The sequence below is a fragment of the Pleurodeles waltl genome, chromosome 7 (assembly GCF_031143425.1).
Source record: "Pleurodeles waltl isolate 20211129_DDA chromosome 7, aPleWal1.hap1.20221129, whole genome shotgun sequence".
In the NCBI taxonomy this organism is placed as follows: domain Eukaryota; kingdom Metazoa; phylum Chordata; class Amphibia; order Caudata; family Salamandridae; genus Pleurodeles; species Pleurodeles waltl.
The window spans coordinates 311191445-311210033 of record NC_090446.1 but is presented as its reverse complement, the minus strand read 5'-3'; the positions used below and the strand labels follow the sequence as shown (position 1 = coordinate 311210033).

Here is an 18589-nt window from a genome sequence, read left to right as displayed (position 1 = left end):
TTTCAGTGAGAGGCTGAGTGACGAATTAGTACAGAAAGTCTATTTCAGTTAAGTAAACAACCCTGCTAAACTGCTATTTGAAAAGAAGACATTAAATATTTGTGCTCTATATAATTTGGTAGAGTGTTTACCATAGAGAACATACATTTCTATAGGTACAAACAGCTAAAATAAAGGTCACACTCATAGTCTATCCAGAAATTATGATGCAGTTTCACCTGTAAGTGGTCAGGTGGACCTTTAGAATTCGTAACAGGCATTTGGTTGCCATGCTGACTAGGTGGGTAAAGTGATTCATTATCAGGTAGAGATTGATACATGCACTTAAGGAGGTGATGCGGCTAAGGACAAATGACTTCAACATCCAAGGCAGAAAAAAGTTGGAAGACATTTTGAAAAGCAAAATATTGGATGCTCGACACTGATGGCCAATCAGGCTTAAAATTGCATTTTATCATTCTTGTTTTTAGAATATTAAGAAAGGCAAGAGGCATCTTTGGTACACATTCTAGAAAATATCAACGTCAGTAGATCAAAAGATACTTAAAGCGGTTATTGTTTATCACTTGATGACTGCAGTTATTTTGACTCTCCTCATGATGTTAGTGTAGACCAAAGAGGTGGAGAATAAAACAATGAGATTACTGGTCTTGAAAAATGGACCATCAGAGCGAATTGTTGTCAGACAAAAGATCTAAGAAAGTAGTGAGGTTCAGAAGTTAAAATGAATGCATACACAACTTGAAGTACATACAATGGAATGACCATGGAGATGGGTTATTAGTAGCAGCCATAGTGTGTGTTTCCATTATTGATGTCAAGGAAACTATCATTTCTAAGGCCTGTAAAGTTACTCTGCAATCAGCTCGTTAAGACAGGCCTTTAAAGCCCATTGATTTAATTTTCTTCAGAATGAAGACTTTCCTGTCCTTTATTATCAGCCTTCGATGTGCAAGATTTTGAAATTATGTATAAAAGTTGATTACCTGCTAAAGAAGCATTAAAAAACAAATCACAATTTCAAATGGAATTATAAACTTACCATTATTTTGGCATTTTCTTCTTTGTCCAGGTACTGATCACTGAACATGTGACAAGAGCCTAGAACTGCCAGTTTTCCTCCCTGTTTCTGATAAACAAACAAGAAGAAAACCAATCAACTGCCAGAGCTCTCAAAGGACTGTAGCTTATCTTAACAACAAAATAAGTGTTAGTACTTTTTTCACATGGCGTGGTCATGCTAGACTATTAATACTTATTGAAAGATGATCTCGCGAGAGATCTCCTTGACCCTGCAAGTGGACATGGAGCTGACACCATTGACATCCCTACTAGGAGTTATGGGGGATTCGGGATTACGCAGAGCAGAGCGAACCTTGCTGGGGGTGGCATGCCTAGTGGCTAAAAGAGATATTGTGGCAGACTGGAAAGCCATTAAGGCACCGGCCCTGACCAAATGGAAGAGAGGGATGGATTGGTGTGCCCAATGTGAGTGAGAAGCTCGTATATGAGGCTAGAGGGTGCCCGAATAAATACCACAAGATCTGGGGGAGGTGGGAAGGCATGACAATTTAACCCCTGATGCCGCTGACCGACACAATGGGAGGTATAATCCACACACATTCCTCCTCTATTTCCTCTGGTGGAAATGGGGCACACACACACGCGGATACGTCGATATCCACTTGTACAATCTATTCATTTAGGGTGTTGGCCGGGGCATTGGATTTGACCACTGTTTGGTGCCCGTTGGCACCTTGTTATTTTTGTATTAAACTGTTTGACTTGTTTTGTACTATTTTATTCAATTGCAAAACCAATAAAAACTCTTTATAAAAAATAAAAAATTTTTTTTAAAAAAAGTGTTAGTACAGAGTGAATCAGACCCAACTCAATCTTATACAGAACAAGTACCCTGACCAAAGAGGATCTCTTTAGCCAGGATACACAAGGTTCAGGTCAAGAAAGGTTACGATGAGTGAAAACATGCTCTGCATGTTCAGTGAGAAGACAATCCCAGTTAGGAAATTTAGGACTGCAATATCATTTCATGTCCGGAGGACACAATGTATCCAGAACTAGCTTTTCATTTTTACAAATCACTGTCCTGTGTGTTAGTTCAGTTTTAAAAACTGAACTATCAAAGATTACACGTTACATAACATAGAGGTTCAGAATTATATTATTCATTAAATGAAAGGTGGGAATTGGCATTATGGAGTTGTTCTGTCCTGGAACGCTAGGGTCTCTTAGCCATATTAGATACTGACTGTACACAGAAACACCAGTCTAACCAACAGCACACATTTAAACTAAACAGCTAGAATAAAACTCTAGTTCCTCAAATAGTCTCACAGTATCCAACTACAGTTTGAACTTGAGATGAAGCGAATCTAGTCACAAATACCTTTTCATCCAGCACCAAGAACACACTGTCTGTAGTGCTAAACAAATAGCTTGATCATGAAATGAGACCACTCTGTGTGACCATGAGCAACTTCTGCACTAATCTACTAGGCAGAAGATCAGCTGTTCTCCAGGAGCTAGCATCACATTGTCTTTTTTTTGTTTTACTTTATATACTGTATCTTATATATAAAAAGTGGGTTATTGCGACATGCATGTTTATCTGATGCTACACTGATAATACGAACATATCTGGGTCATGCCATAAGAAATCTGGTTTACAAGAGCAGCATCCCCTGTCAGCGGTGAGAATGTAGTTTGCCAGGCCAATGAAAGCACTACAATGCATAATTGCATACTTCAGAGAATTACATTTTAAAAGTGATAATATTCTTGAGGACTAAGCAAACTAAAAAGTGAGTGCCCATGACATAATAAATAGAAGTAATAAGTACCTGATCTAATGTTTTTTTTGTTTACTCTCACACCCAGGGGTTGGAGTTAGGGGCGGTGTCAGAAGAACAAGTTACTTACCTTCGGTAACGAGGTATCTGGTAGAGACTCTATCTAGCTGCAGATTCTTTACCTTAGAATTCCCTGGCGTCAGCTTCGAATCCGGAGTTTCTTGTGACCAGGACCCTGCGTGCGCGCAGTCGGACGGCGTCGTTCGGATCCGCGTGCGTCAACCAGCTCCGCGTGCGTCGTCAGAGTCGTCTATGACGTCACGGTTGTCTATATAGGCGCAGTCTTGGCGCGCGTACGTCAGTTCTTTTCCACAACTTCCCGCGCCAGAAGCACAGAGTCATGGAAGAACCAACCAATACACTTTTAACCTCTTTGACTGTTTGGAGAAAAACACTTTCATGCCTGTAAGAAAGGCAAAAGTTGCCAAAATCAAAACATATGGAAAATGTCACTTACCCAGTGTACATCTGTTCGTGGCATTAGTCGCTGCAGATTCACATGCTGTGCACATCCCACCATCTGGTGTTGGGCTCGGAGTGTTACAAGTTGTTTTTCTTCAAAGAAGTCTTTTCGAGTCACAAGATCGAGGGACTCGTCCCATTTCGGCTCCATTGCGCATGGGCGTCGACTCCATCTTAGATTGTTTTCCCCGCAGAGGGTGAGGTAGGAGTTGTGTATGCTAGTAATAGTGCCCATGCAATGGAGTGAATACGTATGTACATAATGTAGTTTAAAGTAATATATTTACAAATGTTCAAGATCAACTTCTAAACGGCTACAGGCTCCCGGGGAGGCGGGTGGGCGCATGTGAATCTGCAGCGACTAATGCCACGAACAGATGTACACTGGGTAAGTGACATTTTCCGTTCGATGGCATGTGTAGCTGCAGATACACATGCTGTGCATAGACTAGTAAGCAGTTATCTCCCCAAAAGCGGTGGTTCAGCCTGTAGGAGTTGAAGTTGTTTGAAACAATGTTCGTAGTACTGCTTGGCCTACTGTGGCTTGTTGTGCCGTTAGCACATCTACACAGTAGTGTTTGGTAAATGTATGAGGCGTAGACCATGTAGCTGCCTTACATATTTCGGTCATTGGAATATTTCCTAGAAAGGCCATGGTAGCACCTTTCTTTCTAGTTGAGTGTGCCTTTGGTGTAAAAGGCAGTTCTCTTTTTGCTTTAAGATAACAGGTTTGAATGCACTTAACTATCCATCTAGCAATGCCTTGTTTAGAAATTGGATTTCCTGTATGAGGTTTTTGGAAAGCAATAAATAATTGTTTTGTTTTCCGAATTAGTTTTGTTCTGTCAATGTAGTACATTAACGCTCTTTTGATGTCTAATGTATTTAGTGCTCTTTCAGCTACCGAGTCTGGCTGTGGGAAGAACACTGGTAATTCTACTGTTTGATTTAAGTGGAACAGTGATATGACTTTTGGTAAAAATTTAGGATTTGTCCGTAGAACTACTTTATGCTTGTGTATTTGAATAAATGGTTCTTGTATGGTAAATGCTTGAATCTCACTTACTCTTCTTAAAGATGTGATGGCAATTAAAAATGCAACTTTCCATGTTAAGTATTGCATTTCACAAGAGTGCATGGGCTCAAAAGGTGGACCCATGAGTCGTGTTAAGACAATGTTGAGGTTCCATGAAGGAACTGGTGGTGTTCTTGGTGGTATAATTCTCTTTAGGCCTTCCATAAATGCTTTTATGACTGGTATCCTAAATAGAGAAGTTGAGTGCATAATCTGCAGGTAAGCTGAAATTGCTGTAAGATGTATCTTAATGGAAGAAAAAGCTAGCTTTGACCTTTGCAAATGTAGTAAGTATCCTACGATGTCTTTGGCAGATGCGTGTAAGGGTTGAATTTGATTATTATGGCAGTAATAAACAAATCTTTTCCACTTATTTGCATAGCAATGTCTAGTGGTAGGTTTCCTAGCTTGTTTTATGACCTCCATACATTCCTGTGTAAGATCTAAGTGTCCGAACTCTAGGACTTCAGGAGCCAGATTGCTAGATTCAGCGATGCTGGATTTGGGTGTCTGATCTGTTGTTTGTGTTGCGTTAACAGATCTGGTATGTTTGGTAGTTTGACATGAGGCACTACTGAGAGGTCTAGTAGTGTTGTGCACCAAGGTTGTCTTGCCCATGTTGGCGCTATTAGTATGAGTTTGAGTTTGTTTTGACTCAACTTGTTTAACTAGATATGGAAGGAGTGGGAGAGGGGGAAAAGCGTAAGCAAATATCCCTGACCAGCTCATCCATAACGCATTGCCCTGAGACTGATCTTGTGGGTACCTGGATGCGAAGTTTTGGCATTTTGCGTTTTCCTTTGTTGCAAATAGATCTATTTGTGGTGTTCCCCAACTCTGGAAGTAAGTATTCAGTATTTGGGGGTGAATCTCCCATTCGTGGATCTGTTGGTGATCCCGAGAGAGATTGTCTGCTAACTGATTCTGAATTCCTGGAATAAATTGTGCTATTAGACTAATGTGGTTGTGAATCGCCCAATGCCATATTCTCTGTGCCAGGAGACACAACTGTGTTGAGTGTGTCCCTCCCTGTTTGTTTAGGTAATACATAGTTGTCATGTTGTCTGTTTTGACAAGAATGTGTTTGTGGCTTATTATGGGTTGAAATGCTTTCAGCGCTAGAAATACTGCCAATAGTTCTAAGTGATTTATGTGAAACAGTTTTTGGTGAGTGTCCCATTGTCCTTGGATACTGTATTGATTGAGGTGTGCTCCCCACCCTATCATGGAGGCATCTGTTGTTATTACATATTGTGGCACTGGGTCTTGGAAAGGCCGCCCTTGGTTTAAATTTAAATTTATACTGTTCCACCATTGAAGCAAGGTGTATGTTTGGCGGTCTACCAACACCAGATCTAGAAGTTGACCCTGTGCCTGTGACCACTGTGATGCTAGGCACTGTTGTAAGGGCCGCATGTCAACCTTGCATTTGGGACAATGGCTATGCATGAGGACATCATGCCTAGGAGTTTTAACACCATTTTGACTTGTATTTTTTGTTTTGGATACATGGGCTGTACTATATTGTGAAATGCCTGAACCCTTTGTGGACTTGGAGTGGCAATCCCTTTTGCTGTGTTGATTGTCACCCCTAAGTATTGCTGTGTTTGACACGGCAGAAGGTGCGACTGTGTAGTTGATTGAGAAACCTAGTTTGTGGAGGGTTTCTATGACATACTTTGTGTGTTGTGAACACCTTTTTAGAGTGTTGGTTTTGATTAACCAATCGTCTAGGTACGGGAACACATATATTTGCTGCCTTCTGATATGTGCAGCTACAACTGCCAGGCACTTTGTAAATACTCTTGGCGCAGTTGTTATTCCGAATGGCAGAACCTTGAATTGGTAATGTATCCCTTGGAATACAAACCTTAAGTACTTTCTGTGTGAAAGATGTATCGGTATATGGAAATATGCATCCTTTAGGTCTAGTGTTGTCATGTAGTCTTGTTGTTTGAGCAGTGGGATTACGTCTTGTAATGTCACCCTGTGAAAGTGATCTGATTTGATGTAGGTATTTAATGTTCTGAGATCTAATATAGGTCTCAGACTCTTGTCTTTTTTGGGTATGAGAAAGTAGAGAGAGTAAACTTCTGTTCCTTTCTGGTGTTTTGGTACTAATTCTATTGCTTCTTTTAGTAGCAATGCTTGACCTTCTAGTCCTAGAAGATCTATATGTTGTTTTGACATATTGTGTGTTTTCGGTGGGACGTTTGGAGGGAATTTGAGAAATTCTATACAATAACCATGCTGGATAATTGCCAGTACCCAAGTGTCTGTTATCCCCTCCCAATGTTTGTAAAATTGGCTTAGTCTCCCCCCCACAGGTGTTATGTGTTGGGGATGTGTGACTTGGAAGTCACTGCTTGTTTTGAGGGTTTTTGGGGCTTTGGAACTTCCCTCTATTTTTTTGGAATTGTCCCCCCCTATATTGCCCCCGAAAACTTCCCCGCTGATATTGGCTTTGATAAGTGGGCTTTGCTTGTGAGGTTGTGGCCTCTGTAGGTTGACCTCGAAACCCTCCCCTAAATTGTTTTTTGCGAAATGTGCCTCTGCTTTGTGGGGAGTAGAGTGCGCCCATGGCTTTTGCCGTATCAGTATCTTTTTTGAGTTTTTCAATAGCAGTGTCGACTTCCGGCCCAAACAACTGCTGTTCATTAAAGGGCATATTCAGCACAGCTTGTTGTATTTCCGGCTTGAATCCTGACGTACGCAACCATGCGTGTCTCCTTATAGTTATTGCAGTATTTACTGTCCTTGCAGCCGTATCTGCTGCATCCATTGCTGACCGTATCTGATTATTGGAGATACTTTGTCCTTCTTCTACCACTTGTTGTGCCCTTTTCTTTCTGGAACTCTTTGGGTAAGTGTTCTATGAAATGCTGCATTTCGTCCCAATGAGCTCTATCGTATCTTGCCAAAAGTGCTTGTGAATTGGCAATACGCCATTGGTTTGCTGCTTGTGCTGCAACCCTATTACCCGCAGCATCGAATTTGCGACTCTCCTTGTCTGGAGGTGGTGCATCTCCTGAGGTATGAGAGTTTGCTCTCTTGCGAGCTGCCCCAACAACCACAGAGTCTGGTGTTAGTTGCTGCGCAATATAAACAGGGTCTGTTGGCGGTGGCTTATACTTCTTCTCCACCCTTGGAGTTATGGCTCTGCCTTTTACAGGATCCTGAAATATTTTTGGGGAATGCTTTAGCATTCCCGGGAGCATAGGTAAGCTTTGGTATTGGCTATGAGTGGAGGAGAGTGTATTAAACAAAAAGTCATCCTCAATTGGTTCTGAATGCAAGGTGACGCTATGAAAAGCAGCTGCCCTTGAGACCACCTGTGTGTAGGATGTACTGTCTTCAGGTGGCGACGTCCTCGCAGGGTAACAGTCTGGGCTTTTATCTGATACAGGAGCATCATAAAGGTCCCATGCATCGGGATCATCTTGACTCATTGCAGTATGAGTCGGGGATTGCATCAGTGGTGGAGTGGCTACCGGTGATGTGTGCATTGATGGTGGTGGAGTTGTTTGTCTTGCCACCTTTGCCTGTGGCTGCTTGTCCTTTTCTTGAAAGGCAAGTCTTCTTTTCATCTTAATTGGGGGAAGAGTGCTTATCTTCCCTGTGTCTTTTTGAATGTGGAGCCTTCTTTGAGTGTAGTCTGGCTCAACTGATTCAAGTTCTTCCCCGAACTTATGTCCTTGCATCTGGGAGGACAATCCCTGTTCCTCTGTGTAGGGACCTGTTTTCGGTTCTGAGGCTGGATGTTTCGGAATCGAAATCTTTTCGGTCGCCTTTTTGGGCTCTGAGGAAACCTTCTTTATTTTCGGCGTCGTTGTGTCTTGGTGCCGAGTCTGCTGGGAGCCGCTGTCTCGGGCCCGAGATTGTTGTGTGGCGGTATCTCGACCGGAGTCGGATGACTTCGCCACATGCATGCCTTTTTTCGGTGCCCATGATCGGTCACCTATTTTTCGGGTTAAGCCATGGCCTGTTGGCGGTGGCATCCCCTGGGCTTTTGTTGTCTTCTCGTGAGTTTTATGCTTCGACGTCTTACTCACGGTTTTTGGCGTTTCTTCGGGATCGAGCTCGTCCGAGTCCGATTCCTGGATGGAGAAGGTTTCTTCTTCCTCCTCGAAACGCCCTTGTCCTGTTGGCGCCAACGCCATCTGCAGTCTTCTCACTCTTCGGTCTCTTAATGTTTTCCTCGACCGAAACGCTCGACAGGCTTCACAGGTATCCTCCTTGTGCTCTGGAGACAGACACAAGTTACAGACCAGATGCTGATCTGTATATGGATACTTGTTATGACATTTTGGGCAGAAGCGGAATGGGGTCCGTTCCATCAGCCTTGAAGAGACACGTGGCCGGGCCGACCAGGCCCCGACGGGGGAATCGAAAAAAACCCGAAGGGCCACCGGAGCTCTTCCAAAGTCGGTGTCGATCTGTTGTAACTAACCCGATACCGAACGCAAACAATACCGACGATTTTTCCGAGATTCTAACTAACTTTCCGACCCGAAACACGGAGCGAAAAGGAACACGTCCGAACCCGATGGCGGAAAAAAAACAATCTAAGATGGAGTCGACGCCCATGCGCAATGGAGCCGAAATGGGAGGAGTCCCTCAATCTCGTGACTCGAAAAGACTTCTTCGAAGAAAAACAACTTGTAACACTCCGAGCCCAACACCAGATGGCGGGATGTGCACAGCATGTGTATCTGCAGCTACACATGCCATCGAACACATATGTACACGTAGAAACATATATACATATATATATATATACACACATATCCACATGAGAAAACATTTCCCCAGAGCGGGGAGGCTTGGGCAGGTGTAAGGAATCTGCAGCTAGATAGAGTCTCTACCAGATACCTCGTTACCGAAGGTAAGTAACTTGTTCATCTGATAGAGACTTCTAGCTGCAGCTTCCTTACCTTAGAATAGATACCCAAGCTATAACCCATGGTGGTGGGTCTGAAGGAGATTTTCTTTTTTTTTTTTTTTTTTTTAATATAACGAAGTTCTGCAAGACAGAATGGGCAAAATGCCCCTCTCTTCTCACCTGGCTATCCAGGCAGTAGTGTTTCGCCAACGTGTGTAAAGAAGCCCACGTTGCGGCCTGACATATGTCCACCACCGGTACGCCACGTGCTAACGCAGTGGTAGCAGCTTTCCCCCTAGTGGAATGAGCTCTCAAGCCCTCAGGAGGCTGCTTCTTCGCGAAAGTGTAGCATATTTTTATATGGAGAACAACCCCACGCGAAATGGATCGTTTCTGTACTGCCCGACCCTTCTTTGCACAAACGTACCCCACAAAGAGTTGGTCGTCCACCCGGAACTCTTTAGTGCGGTCAAGGTAGAAAGAGAACGCTCTTTTTGGGTCCAGTCGATGGACTCTCCTCTTCTTTAGAGGGATGCGGTGGTGCAAAGAAGGTGGGCAGGGTGATATTTTGACCCAGATGGAAAGGGGTCACCACCTTGGGGAGAAAAGAGGCACAAGTTCTTAACACCACCTTGTCAGGATATATCATTAGATAAGGAGGTTTAGAAGATAAAGCCTGCAGCTCACTCACTCTCCTGGCAGATGTAATTGCCACCAAAAAGGCTGTCTTAATAGTGAGCAGCCTGAGAGGACAGTTATGCAAGGGCTCGAAAGGAGCACACATAAGGAAGGTAAGAACCAGATTAAGATCCCACTGGGGCATAACGAAAGGCACAGGCGGGAACAGATGTACAAGCCCCTTCAAAAACCTCTGTACTATAGGAGATTTAAACAGAGATGGTTGATCAGGCAACTGTAGAAAAGCCGATAAGGCTGCAAGATGGCCCTTAAGAGTCCCCAAGGAGTAACCCTGCTGGGCGAGAGACAATAAACAAAAGGATGTTAGAGAAGAAGAAAGAGGATCAACAGACCTCTCTGAACAATAAACAAAACGTTTCCAACGGCAGGCATAAACTGACTTAGTTGAGGGATGCCTGGCTGCCAGAATGACATCACAGACCTCAGGAGGGAGGTCATAAACCATCAACTGTCACCACTCAATCTCCACGCATGAAGGCGCAGAGTTGACAGGTTCGGGTGGAGAACCTTCCCCTGCTGCTGCGACAGAAGATCCTCCCGAAGAGGCAGCCTGATTGGAGGACCGATGCTCATTTTGAGAAGCTCTGGATACCAAACTCTCCGTGCCCAATCCGGAGCCACAAGAATTACTTGGGCCCGGTCGTTCTTGATTTTCTTGAGAACTCTGGGCAGAAGTGGTATAGGCGGAAAAGCGTACAGGAGGCCTGAACTCCACTCGCGACGAAAAGCGTCGCCTAGCGATAGCCCCCTTGGAAACTCCAACGCGCAAAACTGCTGACATTGCGTTTTCTCTGCGGAGGCGAACAGATCTAACCAAGGCACTCCCCACTGCTGAAAGAGTCCTTGCGCCACCTCCGGATGGAGACACCATTCGTGATCCTCTAAGCATTTTCGGCTGAGTTTGTCTGCTCTGGCGTTCAAAGAACCTGACAGGTGTTGAACCACCAGGGTCATGCCCTGCTGTTCCAGCCATGGCCAGAGGCGTAAAGCCTCTTGACAAAGGGTCCACGACCCCACACCGCCCTGCTTGTTGCAGTACCACATTGCGGTAGTGTTGTCCATGAACACCTGCACCACCTTGCTTTTCACAACAGGAAGAAATGCTTTTAATGCTAGCCGGATCGCCCGAAGCTCCAACAAGTTGATGTGGAGCCCAGATTCCGCCAGAGACCAGTGACCTCTGATCTCCACCTCCCCCAGATGGCCGCCCCATCCCAGAAGTGATGCATCTGTCACTACCGTTAGATCTGCCCTTGACCCATTCGCAGTTCACTAACCACCATCGCAGATCTTCCGCAGTCCTCTCCGAGATCTGAACCACGTCAGTAAGATTTCCCTGATGCTGTGCCCATTGGAACTTCAGGTCCCACTGCAGAGCCCTCATGCGCCATCTGGCATGCATGACCAACAGGATGCAGGAAGCCATGAGTCCCAGCAGCCTCGAAGTCTGTCTCACCGAAATCCAGGATAGAGGCTGAAACATCGGAATCATAACCTGAAAATCCTGAACCCGCTGATCGGGAGGATAAGCCTGATACTGCACTGTGTCCAGAACAGCTCCGATGAAAGAGATTCTGAGAGGGAGTCAGGTGTGACTTCGGCACATTTATAGTGAACCCCAGCGAATGCAAGAGGTCCGCCGTGGTGGGTGACAAGAGCCTGGGGCGTAGGAGCCCTCAACAGCCAATCGTCCAGGTAGGGGAAGACTGAAATCCCTGACCTGCGCAAAATGAGCTGCCACCACCGCCATCACCTTTGTGAACACCCGAGGGGCACTGGTGTGACCAAAAGGAAGCACGGTAAACTGAAAGTGCTCGTGGCCCACCTTGAACTGCATGCAACACCTGTGGCTTGGCAGGATAGGAATATGGAAATACGCATCCTGCAAATCCAACGCTACCATCCAGTCTCCTTGGTCTAGGGCAGACAAAACCTGAGCAACAGTGAGCATCTTGAATTTCTCCTTCTTGAGGAAGAGATTGATGTCCCGTAAATCCAAAATAGGGCAAAGGCCTTTTTTCTTTTTGGGAATCAAAGTAGCGGGAATAACAACCACTGTCTACTTCTGATATCGGGACTCTTTCTATGGCTCCCTTGGCCAAAAGAGCCGTAACTTCCTCGCAGAGCAAAGCTAATAGTCCTCCATCAGCCATTCCTTTGTCGGAGGGATAGAAGGAGGGAAAGACTGGAATGGAAGGGAGTAGCCCTTCCGTATGATCTGCAGGACCCACTTGTCCGTGGTGATGGAAAGCCAGTGAGGGAGATGAAAACGAATCCTCCCTCCAACTGGACGGACGTGATCCCGCAGAACCACACTAGGAGGGCTTGGGCACAGTGGAGGGGGGCTGTGTGGAGGCCGACCTCTGGCCAGACCCTGTGGGTCTGATGGTACCAGGACCACGTCCTCTTCCGGGATGCTGTGAAGCCTGAGGACTGTGGCTAAACTGTGGCTGGTGTGGTACCACGCCCCTCCCGAAGCCTCGGAAGGGGCGAAAGACAGACTGCTGTCGTGCCGGCGTTGAAAGGCCCAAAGATCTGGCCGTGGCTCGAGAATCCTTGAACCTCTCAAGCGCAGAGTCTGCCTTTTCGCCAAAAAGGCGAGAGCCATCAAAGGGCATGTCCATCAAGCTGGACTGGACATCCCCTGAAAAACCAGTAGAACGTAGCCAGGCGTGGCGACGTAGGGCCACTGACGATGAAATCGCTCTGCCCAGCAAGTCGGTCGTGTCCAAGCACACCGGATTGTAAACTTGGCTGCATCTCTCCCATCCTGTACAGCCTGGGTGAGTGTCCCGTACGCCCTCCGGGACCTGGGGCAGCACTTGCGCCACCGTATCCCATAAAGTATGGGAATAACGGCCCAATAGGCAAGAGGTGTTTACAGACCTCAATGCCAGGCTGGAAGAAGAAAACGTCTTCTTCCCAAGCTGATCCAGCCTCTTGGATTCCCTATCCGGGGGAGCGGAAGGGAAGGCACCACAGGAAGTAGAGGCTTGGACAACAAAGCTCTCAGGAGTGGGGTGTTGTGTCAGGAAACTAGGGTCGCTTGGAGCGGGTCTATGGCGGCGGCCGCCTGTCCTATTCACAGGAGCCCCTGTGCTGGGTTTGGACCACGTACCCAGAAGGACGTCTGTAAGAGCTTCACTGAAGGGCAACAACGGCTCCGATGTTGACACCCCCGGCTGAAGCACTTCTGTCAGGATATTTGTCCTGACTGGCACCGTAGGCAAATCTAGGTCCAAGCCCTCAGCTGCCCTACGCACCACCATAGCGAAAGAAGCTCCCTCCTCCGTAGCCACATTAGGAGGAGAGAGCATACCAGTATCTGGAGATGTGTCCAGTCCACTGGCCTCCCCTAGATCCACATACCAGTCCTGATCTTAAAGGGTCCTCAGACCCCTCCCATTCCTCTCCTGCGTCTGGCTGTTCCAAATGATGCTCAGACAATGATCTGGGCTGAATCGGCTCCGTGGAAGTCGGAGTCGACGTCGTTCCGGATCATCCAGAATAAGGATGGGGCTGCCACCGGTGGGCGCCGGTGGCGGAATCGTCGAGGTCGGACCCGGCGCCGAAGGAGGTCAACTGTGAGAGACCGGCGCCGGTCCAGATCAGTTATCAGATCCTGAGGTCCCCAACAGCGCCGAGGCCGAAGCCGCCGGCATCGAATCCGAAGGGGCCCCTGCTGACCCCGCGGGGCCCGAAGACCCACCGAGGGTACAGCCCGCTCAAAGACGAGACGCTATGCCTCGTAGAATTCTTTTATTTGAGCGGGGGTCGATCCGGTCCCCGGAAAGGGGGGGAAGATGCAGATTCGACCCTGGCGACGGCTCCGCAGAACCGCGCTCGGAATGTCGACGTTCCCTAGACGCCTCGTCGGTCGACGGGCGTGGCGAAGACGAAATCCGCTTGGACTTCTTCTTGTGCCTCTTACCTTCCGATGACCTCGAATGCGAGGAAGAGGACTTGGGGCTCCGGGAGCGGTGCCGCAACCTCCTACTACTGCGAGACCGTGACCTCCGCGGAGTCTTGCCGATCGAAGACGAATGTCGGGCCGCAAGAAGCTTAAGGGATCTCTCCCTCAAGGCCTTCGGCGCCATGGCCCGACAAGCGGAGCACGAGGTGGAATCGTGGTCCTTGTCCAGGCACCAAAGACAAACTCGGTGCGGATCCATCACCGACATGGTGCGATGACACGCACCACACGGCTTGAATCCTGTCTTTCTCGAAGACATGACTCCACACAGTCAAAAAAGCGTTGACAAACCGTCGAAGCAGGGTAGCTCTTTCCAAAACTGCGCTTAACCGGCACGGAAGAAAAAGAACGGACGTACGCGCGCCGAGACGGCATCTATATAGACAACCGTGACATCATACGCTGACGACGCACGTGGAGCTGGTCGACGCACTCAAATCCGAACGACGCCATCCGACGGCGCGAGCGCAGGGTACGGCTCAGAAAAAACTCGGGATTCGAAGCAAACGCCAGGGAATTCTAAGGTTAGGAAGCTGCAGCTAGAAGTCTCTTTCAGATCTATTAACCAATTATGTCTTTAGTAGGACCCCTAAATCTTTTAATCTGCTTTTGGTTGGTATGTGGACAGAAAGGTATCAGGTCATCATAGCCTGCCGCATCATTTAGCCAGGCTTTAACCATTGGGCAAGTGCAACTGAGCTAGGTAATAGCTATTCTACACTCAGTGAGGAGTAGCAGCAACGCAGTTAGATTTCTTGTCCGAAGGGGGACCTTACCAAAATATACTAGTAACCCTTAAAGTGGGGACATTTTGATTTGATTATAGGTGATATTACCAATAATATCATAAGTGGCTTTCTAGGACTCATATGCAGTGGTACAATCTAAGGCTAATTGGATAAAATCTGCAACGGGATTGTGGCAGCAGCAACATGAAGGATTGATGGCTCCTATATGGTTTAATTTTATTAGTGTGTAGTAGAAATGCATTTGAGACGTGTATAAGTGAACACGTTAGTGCGTATAATTCAGGGAAATGTGTTTAGTTTGTTTACAGCAAAATAACCATATATCATGTTCCAGTGGTCAACGTAGGTCTTGTTCTCATCATTCAAAAACAGGATATTTTCCTGCTGTACATAATTTAGTGTAAATCTGATCTATTTGGAGACCCGCCCTTTGGAGCTAGTTGAGGCTATCATATGTTGCTGGCCGAAGCTATAAAATGCTGAAAAAGGGATAAAGGTAGGTGGTTTGCTTGGAAATGTAGGAAAGGTAGCTTTGACTGCACCTCTAAGTCTGTGGTATACTTGAGTATTAACCAAAGAGGAAGGATCGGAGTCATTACATTTCTCTGGCATAATAGAGAGGTCTCCCATGTTTACCATGTTCCTGCCTGCTCAGGGTCTAATTAACAGCTTGTCATGTATGGGGTAGCAAGGGATTAAATCCATAATTATTTGGCGGTATAAAGTTGTGCCTAGACAGTCACATAAAAAATATAACAAAGCGTGAAGCCTCTGCAATATTCAGCTCAGCACACCTAAAAGAGGAGCCAAGTCATTCTGTAATGGCACAACTGCTGGAGTTGCTTCTGTTAAGTTTACAGGGGAGTACAGAAGGAAGTGTGACTCTAGTGAGGCATTTTATAGATTGTTGGAATATTCATCAATCTCTGTGTTTGAAAGAGGGAGGGGATACCATAAGGTTTTGTACACCGGATACGTTATTCAGTGGTATTACATCTGCCTTTCTGAGTTTAGTATTGAAAGAACATCTATACATTTAGTGGTTCACATAGGTGTCCTTTGAACTAACTCAAGTAAATACCACTCCCAGATGTTCAATCCTGAAGTAAAAAAACAATATAGCTCACTTTGTGACATAGTTAAGTAAGAGTGTCAAAATATAGACTCAAATCCCCATCAAGGGCTAATAGAATCTGCAGTTGCCACAAAATTCTTTTAATCAGTCCTTTCCTACATCAATGAATGGATGTGGAGGTGCTCACTAGCCTGCTATTCTCGAATGGCCAGATTTATGAACTTTCACGTCACAAAAAAAGTTGCAATTTATGGCGAAACACATATTTTGCAGACGGACTAATGCACTAATAGGCCAATTAGTAAAATAAGGAGTGGGTCACAGTCTAACCTACCTAATTAATATTAATTAAGTAGGACATACTGAGACTCACAAATTGCGCTTCACTCCAGTTGGCTACAATCACAAGGTGGTCTGCAAGGGTTAGCGACCACTATGCCTGTGATTGCTTTTAAATAAAGAAACCTTTTTATGCTGCTCAATTTCTTTAAAGGAAACAGGGCTTTATTTGACAAATGCACATGGTTTCAATGAGGAAATGGTACCCTGAATGTTTCACCCAAATTCACAAAGAGGAAGGTGATCACTTCCCTTTTGCAAATGTTACCACCCCCACTTAGGATCTCGTGACTTTTCAATGGTTTGTGACCAGGTGCAAAGGTACCTCCAGTGGTGGCTGACTCGGTCGCTACACGCTGAAGTCAATGGGGAAAAGTATCTGTAAAATAAAGGCTTAGAGTGGGGGCTGGGGGACCAGTCCAGCAGAACGCAAAGTTGGGCTCGGCTCTTGAAGGTCTCTGGTCCACAGAGACACTGTCAGTTTCAACTTTCGACTCGGGTGCATAGGTGTTTATCAGGCTGGTTGGCGAATTTGAGGCTCTCACAGTTACCGGTGCACCTGCAGAAGCGGGGAGAAAAACCACAGCAAGACGACTTCTGGTATGGAGCTGGCCTCTCTCGAAGTCCCTCGACATACAAGGAAGTTTTGGCAGCAGTGGTGTTCGGACTGAACACAAATAAGCCTTGGTGCTTGCAACGGGCTCAGATACCCCAGGTATTGGTGCAGGGAGCCTCCGCAGTAGATGAGGGTCTCGAAGACTAGATCGATCGATGTGGCTGACTTTCTGGTCACTTAGTGACCTCTCCCGGTTTGCTGCGTCGGTAGACCCAGTGGTCAGGAGATCTGTGAACTGGACTGTGCAGTCGGTGCATGCTGGCTGCAGGGAAGTGGCTCCTCCACTTCAAAGGAGATAATGGATGGTTGGTGAAGTGCTGGCAGTCCTTCAAGGCTCTGGGTGGATACACAGCTGAAAGACGAGTTGGGCCTTTACAGTTGTGGGGACAGCAGAAGGCAGGTAGGGTTTGACACCAAGTCTGCAGCTAGTCCACAGTTTGTGTCTTCAGCTCTTCTTTGTCCTTTTTCTTGTAGACAGGCAAATCTGAATTCCTGGTGTCCTGGGGCCACCTAAATACTGAATTTGGGGGCATTAATGGAAGTGATAGGTAGTAGCCAATGGGTTACCTACCCCAGGGGTCACTATGCCCCCCTATATGACCACTTCTTGGTGGGAGTGGGCATAACCCTGTCGCAGAGTTTCTCATTCCACCACAAACAAGATGGAGGAACCCTTCCTCCATGGAGCACATCAGACAGCCCACCTTGGGGGTGTGACTAGCCTGGGGGTGTGACTAGCCTGGAGGTGCAGCACGCCTAGTAAATAGCTAATTTCTCACCTATCCTGGTGCCAAATGGGCTTCAGGGAATTGGGTGGCATTCCCCAGGTTTGAGAAAGCCAGGCTTGCATATCAAAGGGTGGCAGAAGCTTTGAAGCCTCCGGCCCAGATAAACCGATTTACTAGCCATCCTGCTGGAGGAGGTGATAACACCTTTCTGGAGCAGACACCGTTTCTGCCCTCAGATAGTAGGCTCTCATCTCCAGGGTGTGAAAAACTTGTCTGTCGTGGCAGGCTGGTCGATATCAGTCAGCCAACAACTAGAAGATTAGTAGGTTTTCAGGGAGCACTTCTAAGGTACACTGCGGTGCATGTCATAATAAAACCAATACTGGCATCTGTAAGAGTTTATTGAGACAACGTGTTTGATACCAAACATCATAGGTTTCAGTGAAGTCATTGTATAGCTGGGTAACTCGTAATGACCAGTACCCCGTATATACCTTAAAATGGCTTCACTGTTCACTTGTAATATCTAGTAATCAAACCAGACATCACAACGAAATATCGGCTCATGCAGTTACGTTCTTGCATAAAATATAATGCACCCTGCCCTAGAGCTGTAAGGCCTAGTGTAGGGGTGACTTCCATACATTATATGCAGTGTCTTTGGCATGGCACACAGTGAATGTACCATGCTGTGGTTTCACCCATGGTTTGCACCACGTTACGCAGCCTGCAGTAGTCTGCATGCAATTTGTATGTGAGCCCCTTAGGGTGGCATAACACATGCTGAAGCCCTTAGGGACCCTCTTTAGGACCCAAGCCGTAGGTACCAGGGGGTACCATTTACTAGGGACATAGAGGGGTTCTAAAGTGTGTGCCAACTGCACACAATTAAACCATTTGACCTTGTCTTTAGGGAAAGAGCACTGATGACCTAGTGCGCCTTTAGTCAAAAAACCTTAGTACCAATGGCAAAACATGGTGGTGACCATGCCAAAAAGGGCCCTTTCCTACAACACCCCCCTCTGCCCCCCCAAAACCCCCAGCCCATCCCTCACCCCACCACCACACCTTCCTTCATAGTGTCAAAGGTGTTTTGACAGCTCACTGTCCAGTTTAATTTT

At 46.4% G+C, this 18589-nt stretch overlaps 1 protein-coding gene and 1 long non-coding RNA gene across 4 annotated transcripts in view; one reads left to right on the top strand and one right to left on the bottom strand.

Annotated features, from left to right (window-relative positions):
• The window catches only part of IFT52 (intraflagellar transport 52), a 492806-nt gene that overhangs the window by 327301 nt on the left and 146916 nt on the right, over window positions 1-18589 (bottom strand). For all 3 annotated transcript variants that reach the window (XM_069243757.1, XM_069243756.1, XM_069243758.1), the window contains one exon: window positions 1043-1129. In XM_069243757.1, coding sequence (XP_069099858.1) covers window positions 1043-1129 — 87 coding nt within the window. The remainder of the gene's footprint in view (window positions 1-1042; window positions 1130-18589) is intronic.
• LOC138304056 (uncharacterized) overlaps window positions 1-18589 on the top strand; it is a 276848-nt gene that overhangs the window by 162465 nt on the left and 95794 nt on the right. The gene's annotated exons all lie outside the window — the stretch shown is intronic.